The sequence below is a fragment of the Panicum virgatum genome, chromosome 2K (assembly GCF_016808335.1).
Source record: "Panicum virgatum strain AP13 chromosome 2K, P.virgatum_v5, whole genome shotgun sequence".
NCBI lineage: Eukaryota > Viridiplantae > Streptophyta > Magnoliopsida > Poales > Poaceae > Panicum > Panicum virgatum.
The window spans coordinates 68855483-68875792 of NC_053137.1; the positions used below are offsets into that span (position 1 = coordinate 68855483).

The 20310-nt window shown below is 48.8% G+C and overlaps 2 protein-coding genes across 13 annotated transcripts; both read right to left on the reverse strand.

Annotated features, from left to right (window-relative positions):
- Positions 1–258: 258 nt before the first annotated feature.
- Positions 259–7549, reverse strand: LOC120694949 (telomeric repeat-binding factor 2-like). Of its 12 annotated transcripts, none has more exons than XR_005683716.1 (8): positions 7017–7549; positions 6603–6910; positions 6240–6397; positions 6077–6143; positions 5869–6000; positions 5377–5435; positions 1160–1211; positions 259–553 (listed from the first exon to the last, which is right to left on the reverse strand). XR_005683716.1 is itself a non-coding variant. In XM_039978289.1 (5 exons), the coding sequence occupies exons 1-5, from the start codon at positions 7486–7488 to the stop codon at positions 5953–5955; spliced, it is 1053 nt and encodes a 350-aa protein (XP_039834223.1). In that variant the 5' UTR covers positions 7489–7549; the 3' UTR covers positions 5038–5952. The 12 variants fall into 12 exon arrangements, 1 of the variants encoding a protein (XP_039834223.1); XR_005683714.1 differs by having other exon boundaries at positions 259–712; XR_005683718.1 differs by lacking the exon at positions 1160–1211 and adding an exon at positions 2385–2421.
- Positions 7550–7900: 351 nt separating this feature from the next.
- On the reverse strand, positions 7901–12736 carry LOC120694948 (2-oxoglutarate dehydrogenase, mitochondrial-like). The gene is made up of 9 exons (XM_039978288.1): positions 12586–12736; positions 10921–12487; positions 10371–10597; positions 9966–10298; positions 9629–9875; positions 9084–9212; positions 8747–8962; positions 8512–8635; positions 7901–8383 (listed from the first exon to the last, which is right to left on the reverse strand). Exons 2-9 carry the CDS (start codon positions 12460–12462, stop codon positions 8148–8150), a joined length of 3054 nt encoding a protein of 1017 aa, XP_039834222.1. The 5' UTR covers positions 12463–12487; positions 12586–12736; the 3' UTR covers positions 7901–8147.
- Between the last annotated feature and the right edge of the window lie 7574 nt (positions 12737–20310).

Genomic DNA, 20310 nt, shown 5'->3' on the forward strand with positions numbered 1-20310 from the left:
TCCGAAATGCCCAATCCGAGTTAGAAGTTGTATTTTGACATGAAATTTGTTAGGGTTTCGACTCCTAAAAGATACAGATCACCCCACCCTATAAATATGAAGGGTTACGACCGATTGAGGACATCCCAATCGAATCAACACTAGGACGATCAGCGCGCTTCGCCGCGCCGAGATGATGCTAAATGCTCCGCTCTGCAAACAAATGATTGGCAGTATGCTAATTGATTTGGGCAAGCGAATCAGTGTATCATCGTCATATCAATTAACTTTAAGGAAACATGATTTCCATATCTACCTTTTGGTATTAAGATCATGGATTCTTGTACACAGATCATGAATATCCTATGAGGAATGCCAACCAAAATAATTGAAGGAAAAAAAATAAACATAAGCAGGAACGGCACTATAGGCATGAAGTAAAAGTACATCTACACTGAAGGTTCACTTGAGCAAAAATGATGCCAGCTGCGATGATATATTATTGTCTCCTCTTTATACTGATCATCTCGAAGTCCATTAGTACAAAGTTGCGTGCTTACTTCCCTAGCTGAAGCTGTCAATGAACAAAGGATATTAGTATGTGCCTAATCAGACAATCTGTGATTGGCAATGCACATTAGAAACAACATAACTGTAAGTAAGCAGGAATCGATGGAGCAACATTCAAAATCCAATGGAACAAATAATCCGCTATTGGCAAGGGAAGAAAATGCTGCAAAAAAAAGAGGAAATAAAAATAGACCAAACTTATTATGGATTAAAATGAGAGATCTATTATGCTTAGGCTGAAGTGACTTCACCTTCGTATCTTCTAAAATTCTACTATTGTACTAAAATAAGTTGTATTAATCTGAGACATGACACATATTGGAACCCATATATCTGAATGTGCACAGCAGCACAGGTTTGAGATGTATGCAAATCAATACTGGATAGGATCTCCATCTCAAGTATATCAAGAGAAGGTGTAGAACATAACTATTAACTTGTGATAAAACCCATATTGGAGCTCTACAATTTTGTAGTTCAAATTATGGAGTCCCTAAAGGTTTAGTGACCAATTGACATCCCATCTTAACCCAGGTGATCAGGTTTGAGTAAAATGAGAGAAGTATTGAGAAATAAGTTATTGACAAAGCAAGTACATAATTTCTACTACCTGATGTGTCATGAAAGCTACAATTTCCAAAAATAGTTCCAACTGATGCTCCCTTCAACATGTAAAAGAAATGAAAGAAGGATAATATCATGACATATTATGATATAATGAGTTAGCAATAATCATCCAGTAGTCTTGCTGCTAATTTTGTTTTTTGAGTGCATATGTAGACATGCTTGCAAGCATTGTTGAATCATGATTATTTCCTGCTGAAAATTCTTTTGTTCTTGTTTCTGTTTTTTTTCCTAAGTGCATCGACAATACATTTTTGACTCAGGTGTACATCAGTGAGTAATATTGGGAAGTATATGCACATGAGTGTTCTTTTGGACGAAAATAGTGAATAAAGGGAGAGAAGGGAAAAAGAGAAAATGGAAAGCTCCACGTTGGTTTGAAAGGGGTACAACATTATAAGATGATCATAGTAGAACTATCCAGACCAACAACTACATATTTATATGATGTATTAACTATTGTTTTGTAACACACTTTTGAAATAAAGTGGTATTTAACACAAGCTAGGTCCCTGCAAGCGAATTGTTCATTCCATGGCATGTGGTCAGCATGTCTAGTAGCAAATAAATTGAATGTCATTCTTATTCCTATCCTGGCAAACCTAGAACTCCATGTATCACAGAGGGCAGCAAGATATATCCAAGCATACTTTGCAATATTTTCTTGCAATAAAGAAAAGAGTAAGTGGATTTTCTCATAAAGCTTAAACTACAGATATAATTGCAACTTTGTCCTATGTATATGTTGCTTGTCCCAGGTCCATCTGCCAGATACCTTAACATTTATTCAAGCATGATACTTCTCAACTCATTTCAGAACTGCTATATTCTCAACTGATTTTAGAACTGCTGTAAAAAGGGAAACTGATTTTAGAATTTTAAGGATCATTGGATCCACATATTCTACCATGATGATAATAAGGTTTTTGACATTCAGCAAAAAAAGGAGAAAATCTGTGTTATCACCTTTGGCTATGCGATTCAGTTTATCTTGTTATGTCACACATAAAGAAACATGGATTGCATCTTTGAATAGTAAAATACCAATAATTTTGGACGAAATAGATTCAGTTTGATTGTGATGTATGGATAGATCTAAGAGTGTTCAACTTTAACAGGTCCTATAACACTACATGGCGCAACAGAATAGAGTGCATGCACTGTTGGGATTGCAAAATAGGTTGAATTGAATAAAAAAAGAAAGATCCTACCTTGAAGTCTGGCAATCTCATTGACGCTTGCTGAGATCTATAGAGAAATATGAGTACATAAATGGCTAGGGTTAGGATTTGCAATTTAATTTTATAGAAAAGAAAAGAGCTCACAGGAAGGATTTCAATTCCAATATTGGGAAGGTAACAGGTGATTTCGGGAGAGAAAACGATCAACAACAAATAAAAAATAAAGACCTAGTAGATCCATTTCTGCCCTGATGCAAAAAAAAAAATCAGATAGAAATCTGGGTCCAAGACACCAGGGGCTCAACGGCCTTCAACCAAGATGCAAATTGATGGGGTTGGGAGAGAGAAATCAGATTTGGGTGCGCCTCCATGGCAGGGAAAACCAATCCCTCCCAGGGCGTTGTCGATTTGATGGCCCCATAGCACAACTCGCAGCGGCGGCGCCTGAGCTTGGTGTAGTCATCCCGCCGGAGGTGCGCTGTGGTGAGCCAGCCGGGGCCGCCGTGCACAGTTGGAGGCGGAGGGGTCAGCGATGGACAGTGCGGCGCCTGGCGTAAGGCGAGCGGCCTCCGTGTCATGTCGCCCGGCGGCGGCGCCCCTTCCTTCGCCAACGGGGAGGGGTGGAGCCGCCGACAGGCCTTCCGCTACGGGTCACCAGTAGCGGCAGCGGCGGCGCGGGTCGCTGTGGCTGTGAGGAGGGAGAGAGGGGCGTCGCCGGGTGACGGAGAGAGGGAGGACCAGCGTGTGCCCGGCGGGGATCCAGGTTCGCGCCGCCGGAGCAGCAGGCTAAACCTTTACGGCGGCGAGCCATAGGCGGTGGCGGCGGTCGGCGGCTGACGGGCGGGCACAGGGCACGGAGGCGGCCGGCGGGGCGCGGACCGAGGTGCTGCGACTGCGACAGGTGGGTGCGGCAAATCCATGCGCCGCATCGGGCGTCTCTCTCCGGGGCAGAGGGCGGCGACCGGCGGCGGGAGGTGAGGGCGGTGATCGGCGGGCACGCTAGGGTTAGGGTTAGGGGGAGGGGCGCGGGGAGTGGGGGATGCTGGAGGGTGGCGCGCCGGGGGGGTGTTTGAAAAAAAACATGGACGGCGGGTTCGAATTAAAAAACCTGAAGGGTCTATTTGCAAAAGAACAATGGAGCGGATCGATCGGACGGTCCACGTCGGGCTAACTCTCCCTGGCACGTCACATCACGGTGTATAGTATTAAGAGTATATTTATCCTGTGATAAAAAAAAGAGTATATCTATCCTGCACTTTTATCTCTAACTCTACCTTTTTCAATTCCCTCTACTATTCTTATTGTGTCTCTATGGCGTTCGAGGGCGTTCTGAGTGGCCTACCGACCTCAGGACAATTCTAGATTATAAGTTCCGACGGGCTCCCTCCCGAGCTCGCGGTTCTAAATTTCCGCGGCGTCTCTGCTCCAACCAGTCTACGTGAGGCTTCGCTGGTGAGGATCGATTGCGATCTGCGCGTGCTAGCGCATTCGTGTGTTGACTAGATTTGCCTAACACCGTAATGCTGGAATGGATCTTCGCCGTCTGGGGACAGATAGAAAGGCTGTCCTCGCCGTGCCGCCGAGGACCTGCAGGCCGTCGTCACCACGCCATGCTGCTCTAGGGGATCCTTGCCATCATGGAGCAGCAGGTCGTCCTCACCGTTACGTCGAGGACCCACTGGTCGTCATCACCGCGTAATGCTGCTCGAGAGGGTTCTCGCCGTCAGGGGCCAGCACGTACGCCATCCTCATGGTGCTGGTGAGAATCTACTGGGCTGGAGGAGCTTTGCCAGGGGCGCCTGGTATGATGTCATCTAGCAAATTGGAATTGTGCATATGGAAAGCTAGCAACGATGAGATAACGATGGCAGCGATTTGAAATATTCAATATAGAAAGCCAATCACGGTCTAGTAAATTGGAAAGATATGCACGGTTTAGATGGAAAAGACAACAATTAGTGCATGGCCTTTTTGTGCCATGCATATGGAAAGACAATCATGGTCCATCAATGTCCATCAATTTGGTCTGAGTTCAAAATATGGTAAGTAATAAGTGGGTATAAGAGTGGGTAGACAAAAATGCTTGATGAAAAAAAAAACTTTACTTTTTGGTAGAAATATTTTTTTCTATCAAAAGATGAGTCTCCACCGCTTTTGTCAAACTTTTTGGCCTGACAAATTGAACTCCGTGAGAGGTATAATGGCATAATCTTGGTGACAAAATTTTTCAGTTGTTTCAACTTTTAGATAATATAATTTGACAGCAACCCTCCGTGATATAAAAATCCATGGTGCCAAGGATCAAAGGAAGAGCATGCAGGACAACAAATATATACCTGAAGATGGTTTTTTTGGCACCGGTAGCAAATTTGAATAACATTTATGATGTGGTGGCTAGTAACTTTGATGATTGGGTGCAAACGGTTGACTTGATATTTGTCTCTCTTACCTCTTCTTCTTCCATTTGCCTTCATTACACCGATTACTTGGGCATCATTTTTGCCTCGAGTTTGAATACTTTCTTTGGGAACCCATGCTAAGTTCTTCTCTTTTAGTTTTGTTCGCTAAATTTTTGCGGCTTCATCTTTGCGAACTTGACGAACCATGCTTTACTTTTGGATATCAGTGGCAATTTTTCATTTAGTTTTGACAACATTATCCCCTTTTGTTCAGATTTTCAACATTGTTCTTTGCTGTCATCCTTTTTTACTGATAAACTTGCTCGATCACTCTTATTTTCTTTTGCTCTGTACTAATTATTTTTTCCTCAAAAAAGGTCTTTATTAGGGTAGAATTGTCCTTCAAATTACAGCGTTTTTAAAGCTGCATACTATCTACAATATGGTCTAAAATACAATGAAGCAAGAATGCATGAATGATAATACCCCCATGATAAATAAGAAGCAAAACTACATGGATTGACATTGGATGACCAAAAAAAAGAAAGCTATAGTATGGAACTCTTCTTTCTGCCGATCTTTGAACTGGTGTTTTGAAGGTAAACTTAATGATTTAACATTACCTGACTGATTAGCACCTTTTGCCTCATGGTTCTGGGTGTATTTGGTTGGACTTCCAAACCTGCATTTACTTTCGGAAAAGTCAAAAAGCCGTCGAAAGGCTAATTTTCCCACTAGGTTTTCTTAAAAAAACTAGCCTTTTCAATTTTCCCACTAGCTGTTTCATTTTCCACCGCAGCTCCTCTGTTTTTTTTAGCAGATGCACCCCCCCCCCCCCCCCCCCCCCCCCCCCCAACAAAAAAAAGGGCTGTGGAGGGTAAAATTTTCACAAAATTACTCACCTACACTGGTAATGGGATGTACCCTAAACCCTAGGAGTATGTAAATTTCCCTCCAAAGATAAAACCTTTTGCATGGGTCAAAGTCAACCCTACAGGAATCCAGAGAGGAGAAATCATGTGGAATGGAGATGAGAGAAGATGCCCAGTGCTGGAGACTCTCCCTTCAGACACTCCAAATAAACACAGAAAAAAAATGTCTGCACGCCACCTTACATGGGTTTTCATTTGCATACTGCCGCCATCATATTATACTAGTATCTACAGAGCAGAGAAGCACAACACCACCAGGCCTCAAGTTTATTCATGGTGCCTTTCCATATTTCTGAACTTATCCTTCAGATCTACCTGCACATCAGACTCAAAATTTCAAGCCCAAGTCTTCATCTAAAGCTAGAAATAGAATGGCACCCAAAATGCATACCGTTGATCTCTCTTCAAAGACGTTAGGGTAAGCCATTTTGATATCTTTCCAATTGCCTTTGCCATACCTTCGCATCACAATACAAAATTAGGGTGCCTTATTGGAGTTAGAACATAATTTTAAGACAGTAAGAGTAACGAGGGAAACAAAAATATCTACTCACTTCTCCACCCCTTCCAACAAGGTTTTTTCCTCTATCTCACTCCACTTCTTTCTCATCTTATGTGCAAATGCAGGGGAAGGATGTGGTTTCCTCTCAAAAGGGGGTAGCTTACGCTTCCCTACTAGCCTGTCTTCATCATAGTCACCCAAGCCATTCCACTGCACCCAGAAAGATGACATAACATTATCACCATATTGCACATATGCTATTCTTATGTTCTACCAGAAAAGAAAAAAAAAGAACAACTAGTTCAATGTGCTTTGAGTTACTTGAAGATGGATACATCTATATGGAATTGATAGGCTTCATCTAATGTATGTAACTTTCATAGTGGCAATAAAAAAACCACAGTGAATTAATTACCTCAAAAATACTTGCATTGGGATGTCTCTCCATAAGACTGGGCTTATTAGACGCAGGGACAGACTTCTCTGGAAGTTGGACCCCCTGTGCTCCTTTCATTGACACATTTTGATGCGCAGCCATGCCTTCTTGAGCACGGTCAGCTTCATTGCTTTGCTTAGAATGATAAGCCGCATGGTTTTGTTGAGCACCATCAGCTTCATTAGCATCGTTTGCGTTATCAGAAACTTCCGGCAGGATAGGTGGATGAGAAGCTGATGCATCTTGCATAAGCTTGGCTAAAATCTCACGCTCTGTGGACTCCCCTACTGCATGAAGTAACAAAAAAAAAAATCATTCATTCATAATTTCTCATTCTTAGGTATTACTCAAGTCACAACTTGTTAAAAAAAAGATTTGGTAATTGGGGGGTACCGAGCAGGCGAAGCTTTGTACGATTGGCATGGTCGGCGGCGGCCCACGTTTGGAGGGACCTGTGTCCGGCGAGGCGATCGGCGGCAAGCTCAAGCATGGAAGGTGGGAGGTTGGCCCACTCGTGGTCGAGGAAGCGCTTGAGATCGGCCACCGCGGCTGCGGCCCTAGCCCCGTCGTCCTCCTGGTTGTCTGCAAAAGAAAGCTGGTTTGGGAAGCAGGCGGGGGCGTTGGGGTCGGCGAGGACCCTCCGCGCTTTGCCGAGGAGGGTGAAGGAACAGGAGGCATCTTCGGCGTGGAGGGCGGCGTGGAGGGCGCGGAGCACTAGAGCTTTGCGGAGGCGCGGGGAGGTGCGGGGCGAAAAGGAGGAGGGTAGGAGGGCGAGGAGGGCGGCTAGTATGCCGTGGGGAGTGCGGCGGTTGCCGGCGATGAACTCGAGAATGAGGAAAGCATCGGCGGCGGCCAGATGCGGCATGGCGGCGATGGCGATGCCGACGAGATGCGAAACGAGTAATAGGTGTAGGCTGGGCTGGGCATGGCGGTGATGATGATTGACAAACAGCGGCATTGGGCCAGTCTGGTTTTCACGGGCCAATTTCATCATACTTACCACAGTTGTACCGGCCCAAGCTCCGCATCTTCTTTTGCTTGGGACTGATGCCGTGCGTAACTCTTATCGTGTCCATGATCAATAAAGTCTGGTGGTGATGCTAAAAATAAAGAAAAGCTAACGAGTGACGAAGCGCCTGTGTAAAAGAGTCGTTGCCTGGCGTCTTTGTCAGTTGATGCGAATTGCTTCCTGAAACATGGATGCAATTGCAATGCGGTAAAATCCTCAAAATATCCGTTGATTATTTGGACCTCACCCTGGAGAGGAAACACCAGCATAACAGAAAGCCACTATGAAAGCAAAGTCGAATGAATGACATCGGTTTCACAGAGCTTCAGGTCTTCATAATTATTTCCCAAAAAAAAAACACAAAAGCCTCAAAATTGAAAAAGAAAAGAAAATGTGCAAAACTTTTAAAATGCACGTTCGGGTATGTCGAGCCTCCTGCAAACAGGCATGTCAGGGTCATGTTATTTCACGATAGTTTGTACTAAGCAACAGCAGCGTGAAGATCTGCATCCCCATCAGGGGAACTTGATCGGCTCCGGCTGCAGTGCCTTCTTTACCAGCTCTGACTGCTCCTGTACATGAACCGACAGGAAGCCTGTGGCTGTAGCAGCTGAAGGTGCTCTGCCTATGTACTTGATGTCTTCAAACGAACCCCGCCCAAGAGCCTTCGTGGCAGTATACAGCCGAGGAGAGATGTAGCTGTATGCACCCATGTTCATGGGCTCCTCCTGGCACCACACAATCTCCGCATCTACACCGTGCAAACATGACAGTCAAGAGTGCTCCAAAGTGTATCCAGAATTAACAATGTGTCGCAACAGCTAAGAAAAACAAATTATTAACATGGAAGGTTAGATGCTCGAGGAAAAGCTCACATACTTGGATATCTCTTAAGCTCTCTTTGGATAAGGTCGTACGGGAATGGGCAAAGTTGCTCAACTCTGCAAATTGCAACATCACTGCGCTCTGACTTTTTACGCTCTTCGTCAAGTTCATAGTAAACCTGCAGTGCAGAAATTGGTTTATATTTCCTGGACCAGCGATTTGGCTTGATTTGATATTGAAACACTTCACAAGCTTGACTTAATCTACCAAATTGGCAAGCCATACTTACTTTCCCAGAACATAATATAAGACGGTTGATACCCTCCTCAACTTGCTTGTGATCGTTACGGTCCTTTATCAGTCGCTTGAAACGTGTTCCCTGCTTATCAAATCCCGGATGGCCTTCAACATCATCAAACTCAGAAAGATTGGACTTGCAATCCTTGTGCCGAAGCAGGTTCTTAGGAGCTGTTACAATCAGAGGCTTCCGGAACTCCCTATGTATCTAAAGCATCCCCACCACAAACAGTAGGCGAGAATTGAAATAATGATCCATGTGAGCAAAATGGCATCCAAATGCTATAGGATCAGGAATAAAAAACCCCTGCAGATTAAGATAAGCTGACCTGACGACGCAACACATGGAAATAATTTGCAGGAGTTGTCACATTCACAACTTGCCAATTACACTCTTGGATCTGTTTGCGAAGTGTCGGTTCCATCTCAGGTATGACAAAAGGATTGTCATCGCTCATCTGGTACAAAAGATACCATCAGTTTCATGTAAGCAACCAAGTTCACATTCTGGTCCAAACATTCCAGCACAGCAGAAGATCTGGATTATTACAAAAAGGAAATGTACCGAATCTACTGTACACTTACATAGTTACATTGAAAAATTATTGGCTCCCACACAAAAAAGGTTTGTACAGATGCATTTAAAATGCATAATTTCTTTTCAAATGGTTTGTATAAGAAAACAAATATCTCACATAAAAATTTATAGCTATGTATACTCACATTTCATGACTTTGCCAAACAAAAAAGATTTGTCTGTCCACATAAATAATTGGATAATCTCTTTCAAAATAATTCGGATAAAACCAAAACCATCTCACGTTAGATAATTTATAGAACAAGGATGCAAAAAAGGGGCCTCCCTGTCAATTACCTGAAGGAAGCGCTCCAAACGGGCACTGGAATGTTCGGGACCTTGACCATCATAACCATGAGGAAGCAGAACAACAAGGCCAGTTTGGCGCAACCATTTTGCCTCTCCACTGCTCAAAAACTGGTCAAACATCACTTGCGCACCATTGGAAAAGTCACCGAATTGTGCTTCCCAAAGAACCAATGAATTAGGGTTCTCCATGGAGTAACCCAATTCAAACCCAAGGACAGCAAATTCTGAAAGTGAACTGCAATCATTCATAACATCAGAAAAAAAAAGAACTACACTTCTGACTGAAATAAGACAAGAAATTTGGCAGGTCCATAAGCAAACTTACCTGTTACTCACAGTAAACAGTTCCGCACTTTGATTCATTGCAACATGGTCAAGTGGGCAGTACTTCGCTCCAGTTTCCTGGTCATGCAGAACTGCATGCCGGTGGCTGAAAGTTCCTCTTTCCACATCCTGTCCACTTAGCCTAACATGATTACCTTCTACAATAAGTGTTGCAAAGGCTAGGGCTTCTGCAACAGCCCAATCAATTCCTTCGCCACTCTCAATCATAGCTGCTCGAAGCTCAAAAATCTTCTTCACTGCTCTGTGTGGGTTGAAGTTTTCAGGCAGTGTAGTAATTGCTTGTCCAACACGTTTCAGTATCTCCGGCTTGACCCTGCATAGAAGGCATTTTCAACATCCAATGGCCAAATTACCATGAAGTGAAATCAACAGAGATTGCTGTTACCCAGTGTTGCGAACACGTGATATTTGCTCGGGCGACTTAAAGCCAGTCCAGTAAGCAGAGAGCCAATCCCTCTTGTTGGGAACATAGTGCTTGCTCTTTGTAAATTCTTCATTCAAGATATGGTTCACCTTGTCATGGATCCTCTGGACATCTTCTTTCGAGACGTCTCCTGATCCTAGCAGTTTCTGCTCATAAAGCTTCAATGAGCTGGGATGGTTCTTAATGACCTGTCATGAATGCTCAACAGGGTCAAGCAATGTGCCAAGAAACAAAGCATATTTAGAAAGGAAGGGGGAGAGAGGAAGATAGGGAACAGGTTCACTGGCCTCTTTTGTAACCTTATACTACGACCAGCTTAATTACTATCTAGCATTCCTCTAAGAAAAACATAAGAATACGGAGTCAAGACAGATAAGATGCACATGCACAGCCAGCTAAAAAAGAACAAACAAGAGCAGCAAACTACATCAAGCACCAACATATGGGAACTTATGGGAAAATGGTTGACGATATATGAAAAACAATCTGAACAAGCAGCAGTAGGGTTTACCTGATACATCTTTGGCTGTGTGAAGGAGGGTTCATCGATTTCATTATGCCCAAAACGGCGGTAGCAGATTAGATCGACAACCACATCTGAGTGAAAAGTCTGGCGCCACTCTGCTGCAAGCTCACAGACACGGACGACAGCCTCTAAATCATCACCATTTACATGGAATATAGGAGCATTCAGGGCTTTGGCAACATCTGTGCAGTACTGGGAGGACCTGCCAGCTCTTGGATCCGTCGTGAAGGCAACTTGGTTGTTAACAACAATATGTATGGTTCCACCAGTAGTGTAGTTCGGGAGGGCACTTAGATGGAGCGTCTCGTAGACCACACCCTGGCCAGCAAAGCTACCATCTCCATGTATCAGAATACCCATGTTCTTTGTCCTGTCGGCATCGTTGGAGTAGAATTGTTTGGCACGCGTCTTGCCAATGACAACAGGATCAACAGCTTCCAGATGACTGGGATTGGCGACCAAGGACAAGTGAATCCTCTTGCCACCACGAGTTGGGCGGTCATAGGAGGTACCCAGGTGGTACTTGACATCACCAGTTCCAGTGTAGAGCCCATCCTCACCTTCAACAGGCCTCGTGCCACCAGTGAACTCGCTGAATATCTGAGACAACGGTTTGCGGACAACATTACCAAGGACATTGAGCCTCCCCCTGTGCGGCATCCCGATGACAATGTTCTCGACGCCGAGGTCAGCAGCCCTATCGAACATCTCCTTCATGCCAGGGATGAGCGTCTCACCACCCTCAAGGCCAAACCTCTTGGCGGTAGCCCACTTGGTGGCGAGGAAGTTCTCGAACTGCGTGCTCCAGATGAGCCTGTCGAGCATGACGAGGCGGCGGTCCTTGTCGTAGTCCCTGGGCTTGGCGGTCTCGATCTTTTCTCTGAGCCAGTTGCACTTGTCCCTGTCGGGGATGTGCATGTACTCGTAGCCGATGGGGCCGCAGTAGGCCTGCTGGAGCTTGCTGAGGATCTCGCGGAGGGTGAGGACGGGGCGGTTCTCGGAGAGGAAACCGGACATCCTCCAGACGCCGAGGAAGAACTCCCTGTCGAGGTCGGCGTCCGTGAAGCCGTAGAGGCCGAGGCGGAGGTCCTCGGGGACGGCTCTGTCGTCGAGGCCGAGGGGGTCGAGCTTGGCCATCATGTGGCCGTTGACCTGGTAGGCCCTGACGAGGAGGAGGAGCTGCATGCTCTCCTGGATGGTCTGGCCGGAGACGCCGGCGGAGGGGGAGGCCTGGGCGACGAAGTTGCGGAAGAAGTTGTCCCACGACTCGTCGACGGAGGAGGGGTCGGCCTCCCAGGCGCGCTGGAGCTCCTCGAGGTAGACGCTGCTGGTGCCGTCGAGGAAGCTGTCGGAGAGGCGGGAGAGCGGGACGGCGCGGGGCGCGGGGGCGGCGGAGCGAGGCCGCAGGGCGGTGGAGTGGAAGCCGCGGCCGCATCGGGTGGCGGCGGCGGCTGGCGGGGCGCGGGTGGCGAGGCAGCGGCGGAGGGCGAGGCGGGCGGCGCCCGAGGCGGCGCGGAACCACGTCATGCCTCCGTCTTTGCTTGCTTCCTTCCTAAAGCAGAAGGATGATGCGTGTGAGAGAGATCTCGTCCAAGGATAATCCGGCCCAAATATCAAATGGATCGGAGAAGAAGAAGAAGAAGAAGTAACCGGCACAGCAGGGGAATCGGATCTGCGCGAAATCCTACACAACGAGAGCGAAGGGAAGGAAAGGGGAGCGAGATCTCCCCGGCGGCGGCGGCGAGTTATGTCGGGGAGGAACGAAGAATCGAATGGAATGCGATTTTTCAATGCGAGATGGTGGAGCCCAGCACACCAGGAGTCGGTCGTCCTCTTCGGTTTTTTATAAGATGTCCAACAATTCCTTATATATTTTTTTTAAAATTTTGCCAACTCCCCGAATAGATACGAGGAAGGGAAAAATATTCAGTTCTCTATTTTTTCTCTCCAACAATAAAAGATTATGGACCCACAAGGTTTCTGCTCCGCGATCTCCCTCTTGTTGTGTCAAAATGTTTCTTCTTCCACGCGTCGCAAAACGTTTCTTTTTATACTATGTCCAAAGTATTCAGACTTATACTTGAAATATTTAGGTCGACGATCGGATGTCCGAACATAAGTGTGGAGTACCCGAACATATACTTGGAGTCCAGGATGGATTTGGATGTTTATTCGAATGTCAGATTTTTGGTCATTTTTCTTCAATTATAGACAAATAAGATATAGAATTTACTATGTAAATTCATAGTCTTGTATTTAATATTGATCTTGTAAAAATTCATAAAAACTAAACCTCAAATTTATCATATATATTCTCAAATAATAGATATAAAAATTCGAATACGGATCGAATACGGATTCGAATCTTTTTTACCTTTTTAATTGTAGGGAGCAAATAATACATAAAAAATCAATACAAAATTTTATTCTTATGTGTAATAATATGCTTGATAATATAAAAAAAAGATAAGCATAAAATTTTAAATATATCTATTTTAAAATATCAAATTTGTTCTAAGAATTCGGATGTAGATCCATCCTAGTCCCTGGATACCCATCCGAGTTTGCGCAGGCAGCCATGGCGGCGCGCTGGCGCCCCTCCTTTGCGCAGGGCGACGCGTGCCCTCCACAGCGCGCAGGAAAGTCACCGAAGAAACGAAGCAAGCAGCCTCCGTAACATGTAAACAAGATAAACAGCAGCGGCTGCAATTCCACGCTCCAATCCAGCGTTTGTGCGAGCTCATGATCGTGCAGAGCTAGTAATCCTAGAATCTGAGTCTTCTGAGACCACCTCTAGAGGGGACCACCACTGCGGCGCCGGCCCACCACGAGCGGCACCTGGGCCCGAGGAAGAACCCGCGACAAAAGAAAAAGGGTTTTTTTGATTGGTGCCACTGTAATTTTCGAAGTTCTGAGATATGACATTACAATTCACGTATTTTGAATCGTGCCATTACAATTCTTCTCTTCTTTGAACCGTGCCATTTTATACGTCTTTGATATTCTTGGACCCACTCGCAGACCCGTGTATTTTCGTATGGTCCAAAATACCCCTGCTCATTCTCTCCCTTCCCTCACTGACGTGTGGGGCCCACACGTCAGCTTCTCCTTCAACCTCACCTCCACCGCGTTGCTGCCCCGCGCACAAGAGAGAGAGAGAGGAGGAGATGGAGACGAGACGCCGCCGCCGTCCGGATTCACCGCGCCTGGCCGGATGCCGCCGCCGCGCCCCTCTTCTGCCGCCGGTGCCGGGAGGCCGTCGCGGACGGCGAAGCCCCGCTGGAGGAGCTCGTTCGAATCCTCCGCGCCGGCCTCCGCCACCCCTGCACGGGCCTCCACCGCCCTCGAGCCCGCGCGCCTCCGCCTCGCCCTGGCCGCCGCCGTGGGCCTCGCCATGGCCGCCGCCGCGGGCCTCCGCCGCGCCATGGCCGCCGTCGCGGGCCTTCGTCCCGCCATAGCCTCCGCGCGTCGCGCCTCCGCCTCGCCATGGCCGCCGCGCCGCCAGAGTCGAGCCGAGACGCGTCGCCTCTGCTCCGGTTCCCCTGAGTGCACGGCCGCGGTGCTCGCCCTGGCCCCGCCCTCTCCCAGCCGAGCAGAGCAGAGGCGCGAGGCCCCGCGCGGGCCTCCGCCTCCGCCACGACCTGGATCCATCGAGGGAGGTAGGGTGGACGGGCGGAGGAGGAGCGGCCTGGGTGCTGTGCGGAGGGGCTCGCGGGCGGAGGGGCGGCCGCGAGGAGCGGGGGCCATCTTGCTGCTTTCACCTCCGCCTCGTCCTCGCCCGAATCGAGCCGAGGAGCCTCGCCGCGAGCAGGGGCTCGAGCAGAACCGAGGAGCCCCGCCGGTGCGCACAGGGCCAGGCGAGGCAGCAGCAGAGGCGAGCCCGCACGAGGGCCAGGCAAGGCCGGCGGCGGCGGGGGAGGAGCTCGCCCGGTGGGGGAGCAGGCCGACGGCGGCGGCATGGGGGAGGAGCTCGCCCGGTGTGGGAGCAACGCGGTGGAGGTGAGGTTGAAGAAGCTGACGTGTGGGCCCCACACGTCAGTGAGGGAAGGGAGAGAAGTAGCAGGGGGTATTTTGGACCATACGAAAATACACGGGTCTGCGAGTGGGTCCAAGAGCATCAAAGACGTATAAAATGGCACGGTTCGAAGAAGAGAAGAATTGTAATGGCACGATTCAAAATACGTGAATTGTAATGGCATATCTCAAAACTTCGAAAATTGCAGTGGCCCCAATCAAAAAAACCCAAAGAAAAATGGCGCGGACAGGGACGATCGAGACGAGCGACGGCGGAATTAGGAGGAACTATGATTTTTTTAAAAAAAATAAGAATGAAGAAGTGAGATTGGAAATTCTTGGAGATGCCCTAAAAATCACAAAAATATTAAAAGAGCAGCAGTTTTACGAACGGCCCTCAACAGATGATGAGCCAATTACATCCATGTAGCAGCACCACCCAAATTAAACCGGCTTAAGTGCATTAATGTAATGACCTGGCCCGTAATAACGGCTAAGATTTACTCTACACATTGAGTAAATCACACCTGGTAATTAACTCTCTTGCGATTTCGTCATCGCTTCGTGCAAAAGTTTCGAACCGGAGTTAACAACTCCCCAAGCCCAGCCTTTTAAACTGGTATGGTTCAGCTTCCGGTTACGGTATGGGACTATATCTGGGAATACTGTGCCGGAGCTACAGCAACTCCGAAACTGGCCCGGCCCATCTCAGCCCATTAGGCTAGGATGTTACAATTAACCATCATCTTAATACTTAATCAAGTTGAATGTTGGCACAAAATGAGAGAGAGAGAGCAGAGTAAAAAAAACTCTTCCTTGCCGCTCGCGTCGCCCCCCCCCCCGCGTTGGCGACCGAGCAGCCCCCAACCCTAGCCGCCGCCGCGCCCCTCTCCCGGCCTCCTCCAGCCGCGCCGCCGCCCGAGTGGTCCGCCGGCAACCCGCGTGGCCGCAGTGAAGGCGGCGGTGGGCTCCTCCTCCCTTTCCTCTGGCGACTTTGGGCGGGCGCGGCCGTCCGGTCGCCCGGAGCTCCTCTCGTCGGCGGCTATGGCGGCGGCGGAGGCTCGGGCCTCCTGATCTAGCGCCGCCCCGGCCGGATCTGGAGGCCGCGCGGCGGGTGCGCGCGCCGGTGGGTGGCGGGAGTGGCGGCCGGCATTTTTGAAGGGGGCGGCGGCTGTGGCTGGCGCGGGTGGGCTCCAGCGGCGGCGGTGGTCGGCGTGATGGCGGCGGCGACGGCCAGCATGGGAGTGCGCAGGGAGGTGGCGGCCGGCGGCGGCTCTGGCTGGTGCAGTGGCGCCGGCGATGGCTGCGGCCGGGACCCGCTGGGTCTGCCTATTCCGGGCCTTGGCGGCTAGGAGCTGGTGGGACTGGAGGTGTCCTGCCTGCGGGCATCGGGCGCTTCAGAAAGATGGTGGTGCTCCTCTTCTCCTCCTCGACGGCGATGCTGGTCCGGCGCCGCCTTGGTGGTGGGGTCGGGGGCTGACAGGTGCTTGCTGGCGGTGCCGTGGTGGCGCCTCGGGCTGTGTCGGGCTTCTCCCGGTTGAGGTGTCGTGGTTGCGGTGGGGTGCGGGCTTCTGTCATTGGTCGAGAGCGTGCGGCGGGAAGGGTGTTGTTCCGGGCGAAAGCCTCCACTGTCGGTGGCAATAGTGGCGGTGCCCTCGGGGCGTCGCTTTCCCCATTGAGGGCACCATTGAGGATTACCATGTCCTTGCAGCACGGGGATCCCAGGGTGAAAACCCAGTCCTCTGTGGACGTGCGACGACGGCGCCATTGGCGTCCTGCCCTTCTTGGAGGCGCCGCATCTGGAGACCCGTCTCGGCCTGTGGCAGTGGTGGTGATCGGCTGGTGGTGTTGCCTTGTGCGTTGCGGCTGTGGTGGTGCGCTTGGTCCGTGTTGGCAGGGAGGTGCAGAGGGCCCATTGGTGTGTAGCCTCGAGTTGGCGCGCTTGGTGCAGTGGTGATCTCGGTGACGGCTGGGCGGAGGTGTTGTTCTCAGAGCAGTTTCAGGTATCCGAGTCCTTGACAGAGGAGTGTGAGGTGGTGGGTGAGGCGAGGCCCCCACGCAGAGTGGTCAGGATCGGTGGTTTCATTGGTGCTGCGTCGGGAGTGTTCTGCCGAAGCATCGCCGGAGCAGAGGGATCAACGATCGTGTGTGTGCGACTTGATGGTGTTTGCCCATGGTGGAGGAGTTCAGGAGGCCAGTTGTGCTTGCAGCGGGTTGCGGCTTTTGGCATGGCACAGCGTTGGTAACGAGGGCGCGGGTTGCGGTGGCTTACTTGTGGCCCTTCTCCCTGATTGTGGTGGTGTAGTGTCTTGTTGCGTGCGTTGTTCGCGTGCGTTGTTTGTGTGTGGTGGCGTTCGCTTCGGCGTGTGGTGTACAATTGCTTCTTCTTCTAAAATGATATGGCAGTGCTCCTGTCTTTAGTTTCAAAAAAAAATTAATCAAGTTACTGTGCACTTAAAACGGTGTAATCTGACAGGCTGTCGGGTAAATCCTGATTAAACTACTGATGTTATGACTGTTGACGGTCCTTAAGTGTCGTTTTCGACCGTCAACTCCTACAGCTTTTTATCGGAAATAATCACCAAACTTAGATATAGGGCTTATGACTAATCATTTCCAAAAGTTTTGGTTAATTGTCATCTGCAGGCACCCACATCTGAAAAAGGAAGAAAACACATGTGAACACGAGGAAAAATGCATAAAAGATCAACACTGAGACGTGTCACTTACAAAGAGGGCCCACAAGTCAGAGCAAACGGGGGAACCAAGGCAAATGCACCACGGGGTCTTAACAAGGGTCCACATGTCAGACTCCCCGAGGAAGATAAGGACGAGCTGCTGCCAGGTGGGGTCGGCCGAACCCAGGGTTCGGCCGAACCTGGCCAGCAATCCATCCAGATGCACCTCGACGTGGCGTGCCCCCTACTCCTCCTGATCACCTTCCATATATGCTTTTCGGGGGAACTGACCCTGAAGACTATAAAAGGGCCTCCCTCCACCTCTCACAACACACACCATTTCATATGTGAAGGAGAAGAGTAGAGAGGCTCCACCTTTTGTACCTTTAGCCTAGGGAGTGTGTGAGGAAAGAGTACGGAGAAGAGCTGGACTTGTTGGCATCTCTTCGGCTTTGTACCTCTACGGATACGGTACACTTGGAGTACATATCCGGGTTCTTCTATTCGGTGAGTTCCAGTTAAGTTATCCTTTTGTTCTCTCTCGTTTGCTGGTTCATCGTCCGTTCTTATAGCGGATATCTAGAAGAGGGCCCCTGATAAAGACGGGATAACCCTGCGCGACTCTAGAGTAGTAGTCGAAGGCATAGGCGTGGTGTCTGGGCCTTAGATTACCTTTGTTTTCCTCGAGCTCAGCTGGTATTGTGGGGTAGACGGTAGGTGGTGACAGCCCTGTCTGTCCGCTACGGAGACAGTCTGCGTGGTTAGTGAACTCCCCCCCCCCCCCCCGCCTGGGTTTGGCGTAGAGCTAGTAGCCAGAGGTCCTTGGCAGACTAGGATCTAACCGGTGCCCGAAGTGAACGAGAGGAAACATAAATTTATCTTCCCTTGAACCCGTCCTTAGATCAGAACCACAATACCCTAAGACCTCTCTATCTCTTATCTTCTTCGGGGTAATCTAGTTAGAAGACAGTTGCACACCCGTTCCTCGTAGAAAATACGATACCCTGAATACTCTCAGGTGAAGTGCTACAACGATATTTCCGTGCGCTTGCGGACTTCTCTGTAAGAGTTAAGAAATACCAACAAGCATTTCTGGCGCCGTTGCCGGGGAACGGTTGCCGTAGTTGTCTTCGAACCTAGTTGCCCGTGTGTCTTTTCTTTTACCTTTCTTTTCTTTTTATCCTAATTCCATGGACACCCTTTGTATCCACCAACTCTCTGCACCCTCGAGCGAGTTCTTAGAGCCACCACAGTCATCCAAGCCAATCACAGCTTCTGGCTTTGAACTCCGCCCTAGCTTCATAGTCATGGTTCGGGAACAACCCTTCTCAGGATATGAGCTAGAAAATCCCTACCACCACCTACGAGAGTTCGAGCAGATGTGCTCTTGCTTGTCCATTGCAGGTATGGCACAAGAAACACTTCGGTGGAAATTATTTCCTTTCTCCCTTCCTGAGAAAGCGAAACAATGGTACACCCATAACGTAGGAAAGGTAAACGGAGACTGGGAGGAATTGCGGAACAGGTTCTGTCTCGCATTCTTCTCTATTTCTCGCATCGCTTCTCTGCGTAAAGAAATCCTCGACTTTCGTCAGGATGAGAAGGAGACCCTTGGGACTGCCTGGGTTAGATTCTCACAACTCACACATGCCGGCCCAGACTTGTCCATTCCCGACCATGTGCTGCTTCAGCACTTCTGGTTGGGGCTGAATAATGACATAGCCCAACAGCTTGATATCACCGCTGGGGGATCGTTCGCTTATAAAACCACTTCCGAAGGGATGGCACTCCTGGATCGTATCCTGGAGAACACCTCCTTCACAGAACCCCTCCCAGTAGTACAACCCTCAAGCCAGGAGGAAGTTTCGGTAGCCAAACTCTTACACTCTTTAGTAACCCAAGACGAACCACCGGCCGAACCTTCCCCTGAACCAGAAGACCCGGAGGAGGATGAAATTCCGCCTCCAGAATTCCCATTCAACATCGAGGAGGATATATTCTATGACTTTGGTAATATCAAGTTATATCCCCTCCAGAAAAGGCCTCCAGTCCCTTTAGACCCACCAAGCGGTCTCGATAAGGCTTCCCTTAAAGAGACCGTAAAAAGGGTGACTACCATCATGAGTAACGAATGGGTATAGGAAGGGAAAACATCTTCTGAAATAATCTAGTTCCATGCCCCCTGTTTAACCATTCCATGCTCCATAGAAGGGAATGCAGTCATGGCCCTTTGCAATCCCACGGTTGGAGTAAATATTATTTCTGCCTCTTTCGTTTTCGATCATTTAGGCGAAAGACGTGTTACTCCAACCACAAAATCCCTTAGAACTGGGTCACACTCCACACTAAGAGGGATTGGGATTATGCAAGATGTGCCAGTTTGGCACATGAAAACGGAGATTGCTCTAGATTTTCACGTCTTCGAAGTCCAAGACTTCGACATCTTGATAGGGCATCCCGTAGAAAAACTCTTCCTAGATGTTTCTACTCTAGGAAGGATTGACATGTCTCTTGGGGGATAATCTTACTCCTTGCCTATCGGCCAAACCAAAAACTCCATAGCCGATTTTGTTCCCCAAGAAGGACCCATTGAGGAGGTGTTGGCAGTCATGCCAGAAGACGACTCTAAGCTCTCCTTAGAAAGAGATGCTGAACTCTTCATCCAAGAAGAGGACGACTTAGG

Excerpts from the sequence above, each read along its gene's own strand:
- LOC120694949 (XM_039978289.1), bottom strand. The coding sequence starts at position 7,488 with ATGCCGCATCTGGCCGCCGCCGATGCTTTCCTCATTCTCGAGTTCATC. Across the intron at positions 6,398-6,602 it reads CCAATGCAAGTATTTTTGAG|TGGAATGGCTTGGGTGACTA; the intron begins GTAATTAATTCA and ends TTCTGGGTGCAG. Across the intron at positions 6,144-6,239 it reads TTGTTGGAAGGGGTGGAGAA|GTATGGCAAAGGCAATTGGA; the intron begins GTGAGTAGATAT and ends TGTGATGCGAAG.
- LOC120694948 (XM_039978288.1), bottom strand. The coding sequence starts at position 12,462 with ATGACGTGGTTCCGCGCCGCCTCGGGCGCCGCCCGCCTCGCCCTCCGC. Across the intron at positions 10,598-10,920 it reads CACAGCCAAAGATGTATCAG|GTCATTAAGAACCATCCCAG; the intron begins GTAAACCCTACT and ends CATTCATGACAG. Across the intron at positions 10,299-10,370 it reads TCACGTGTTCGCAACACTGG|GGTCAAGCCGGAGATACTGA; the intron begins GTAACAGCAATC and ends CCTTCTATGCAG.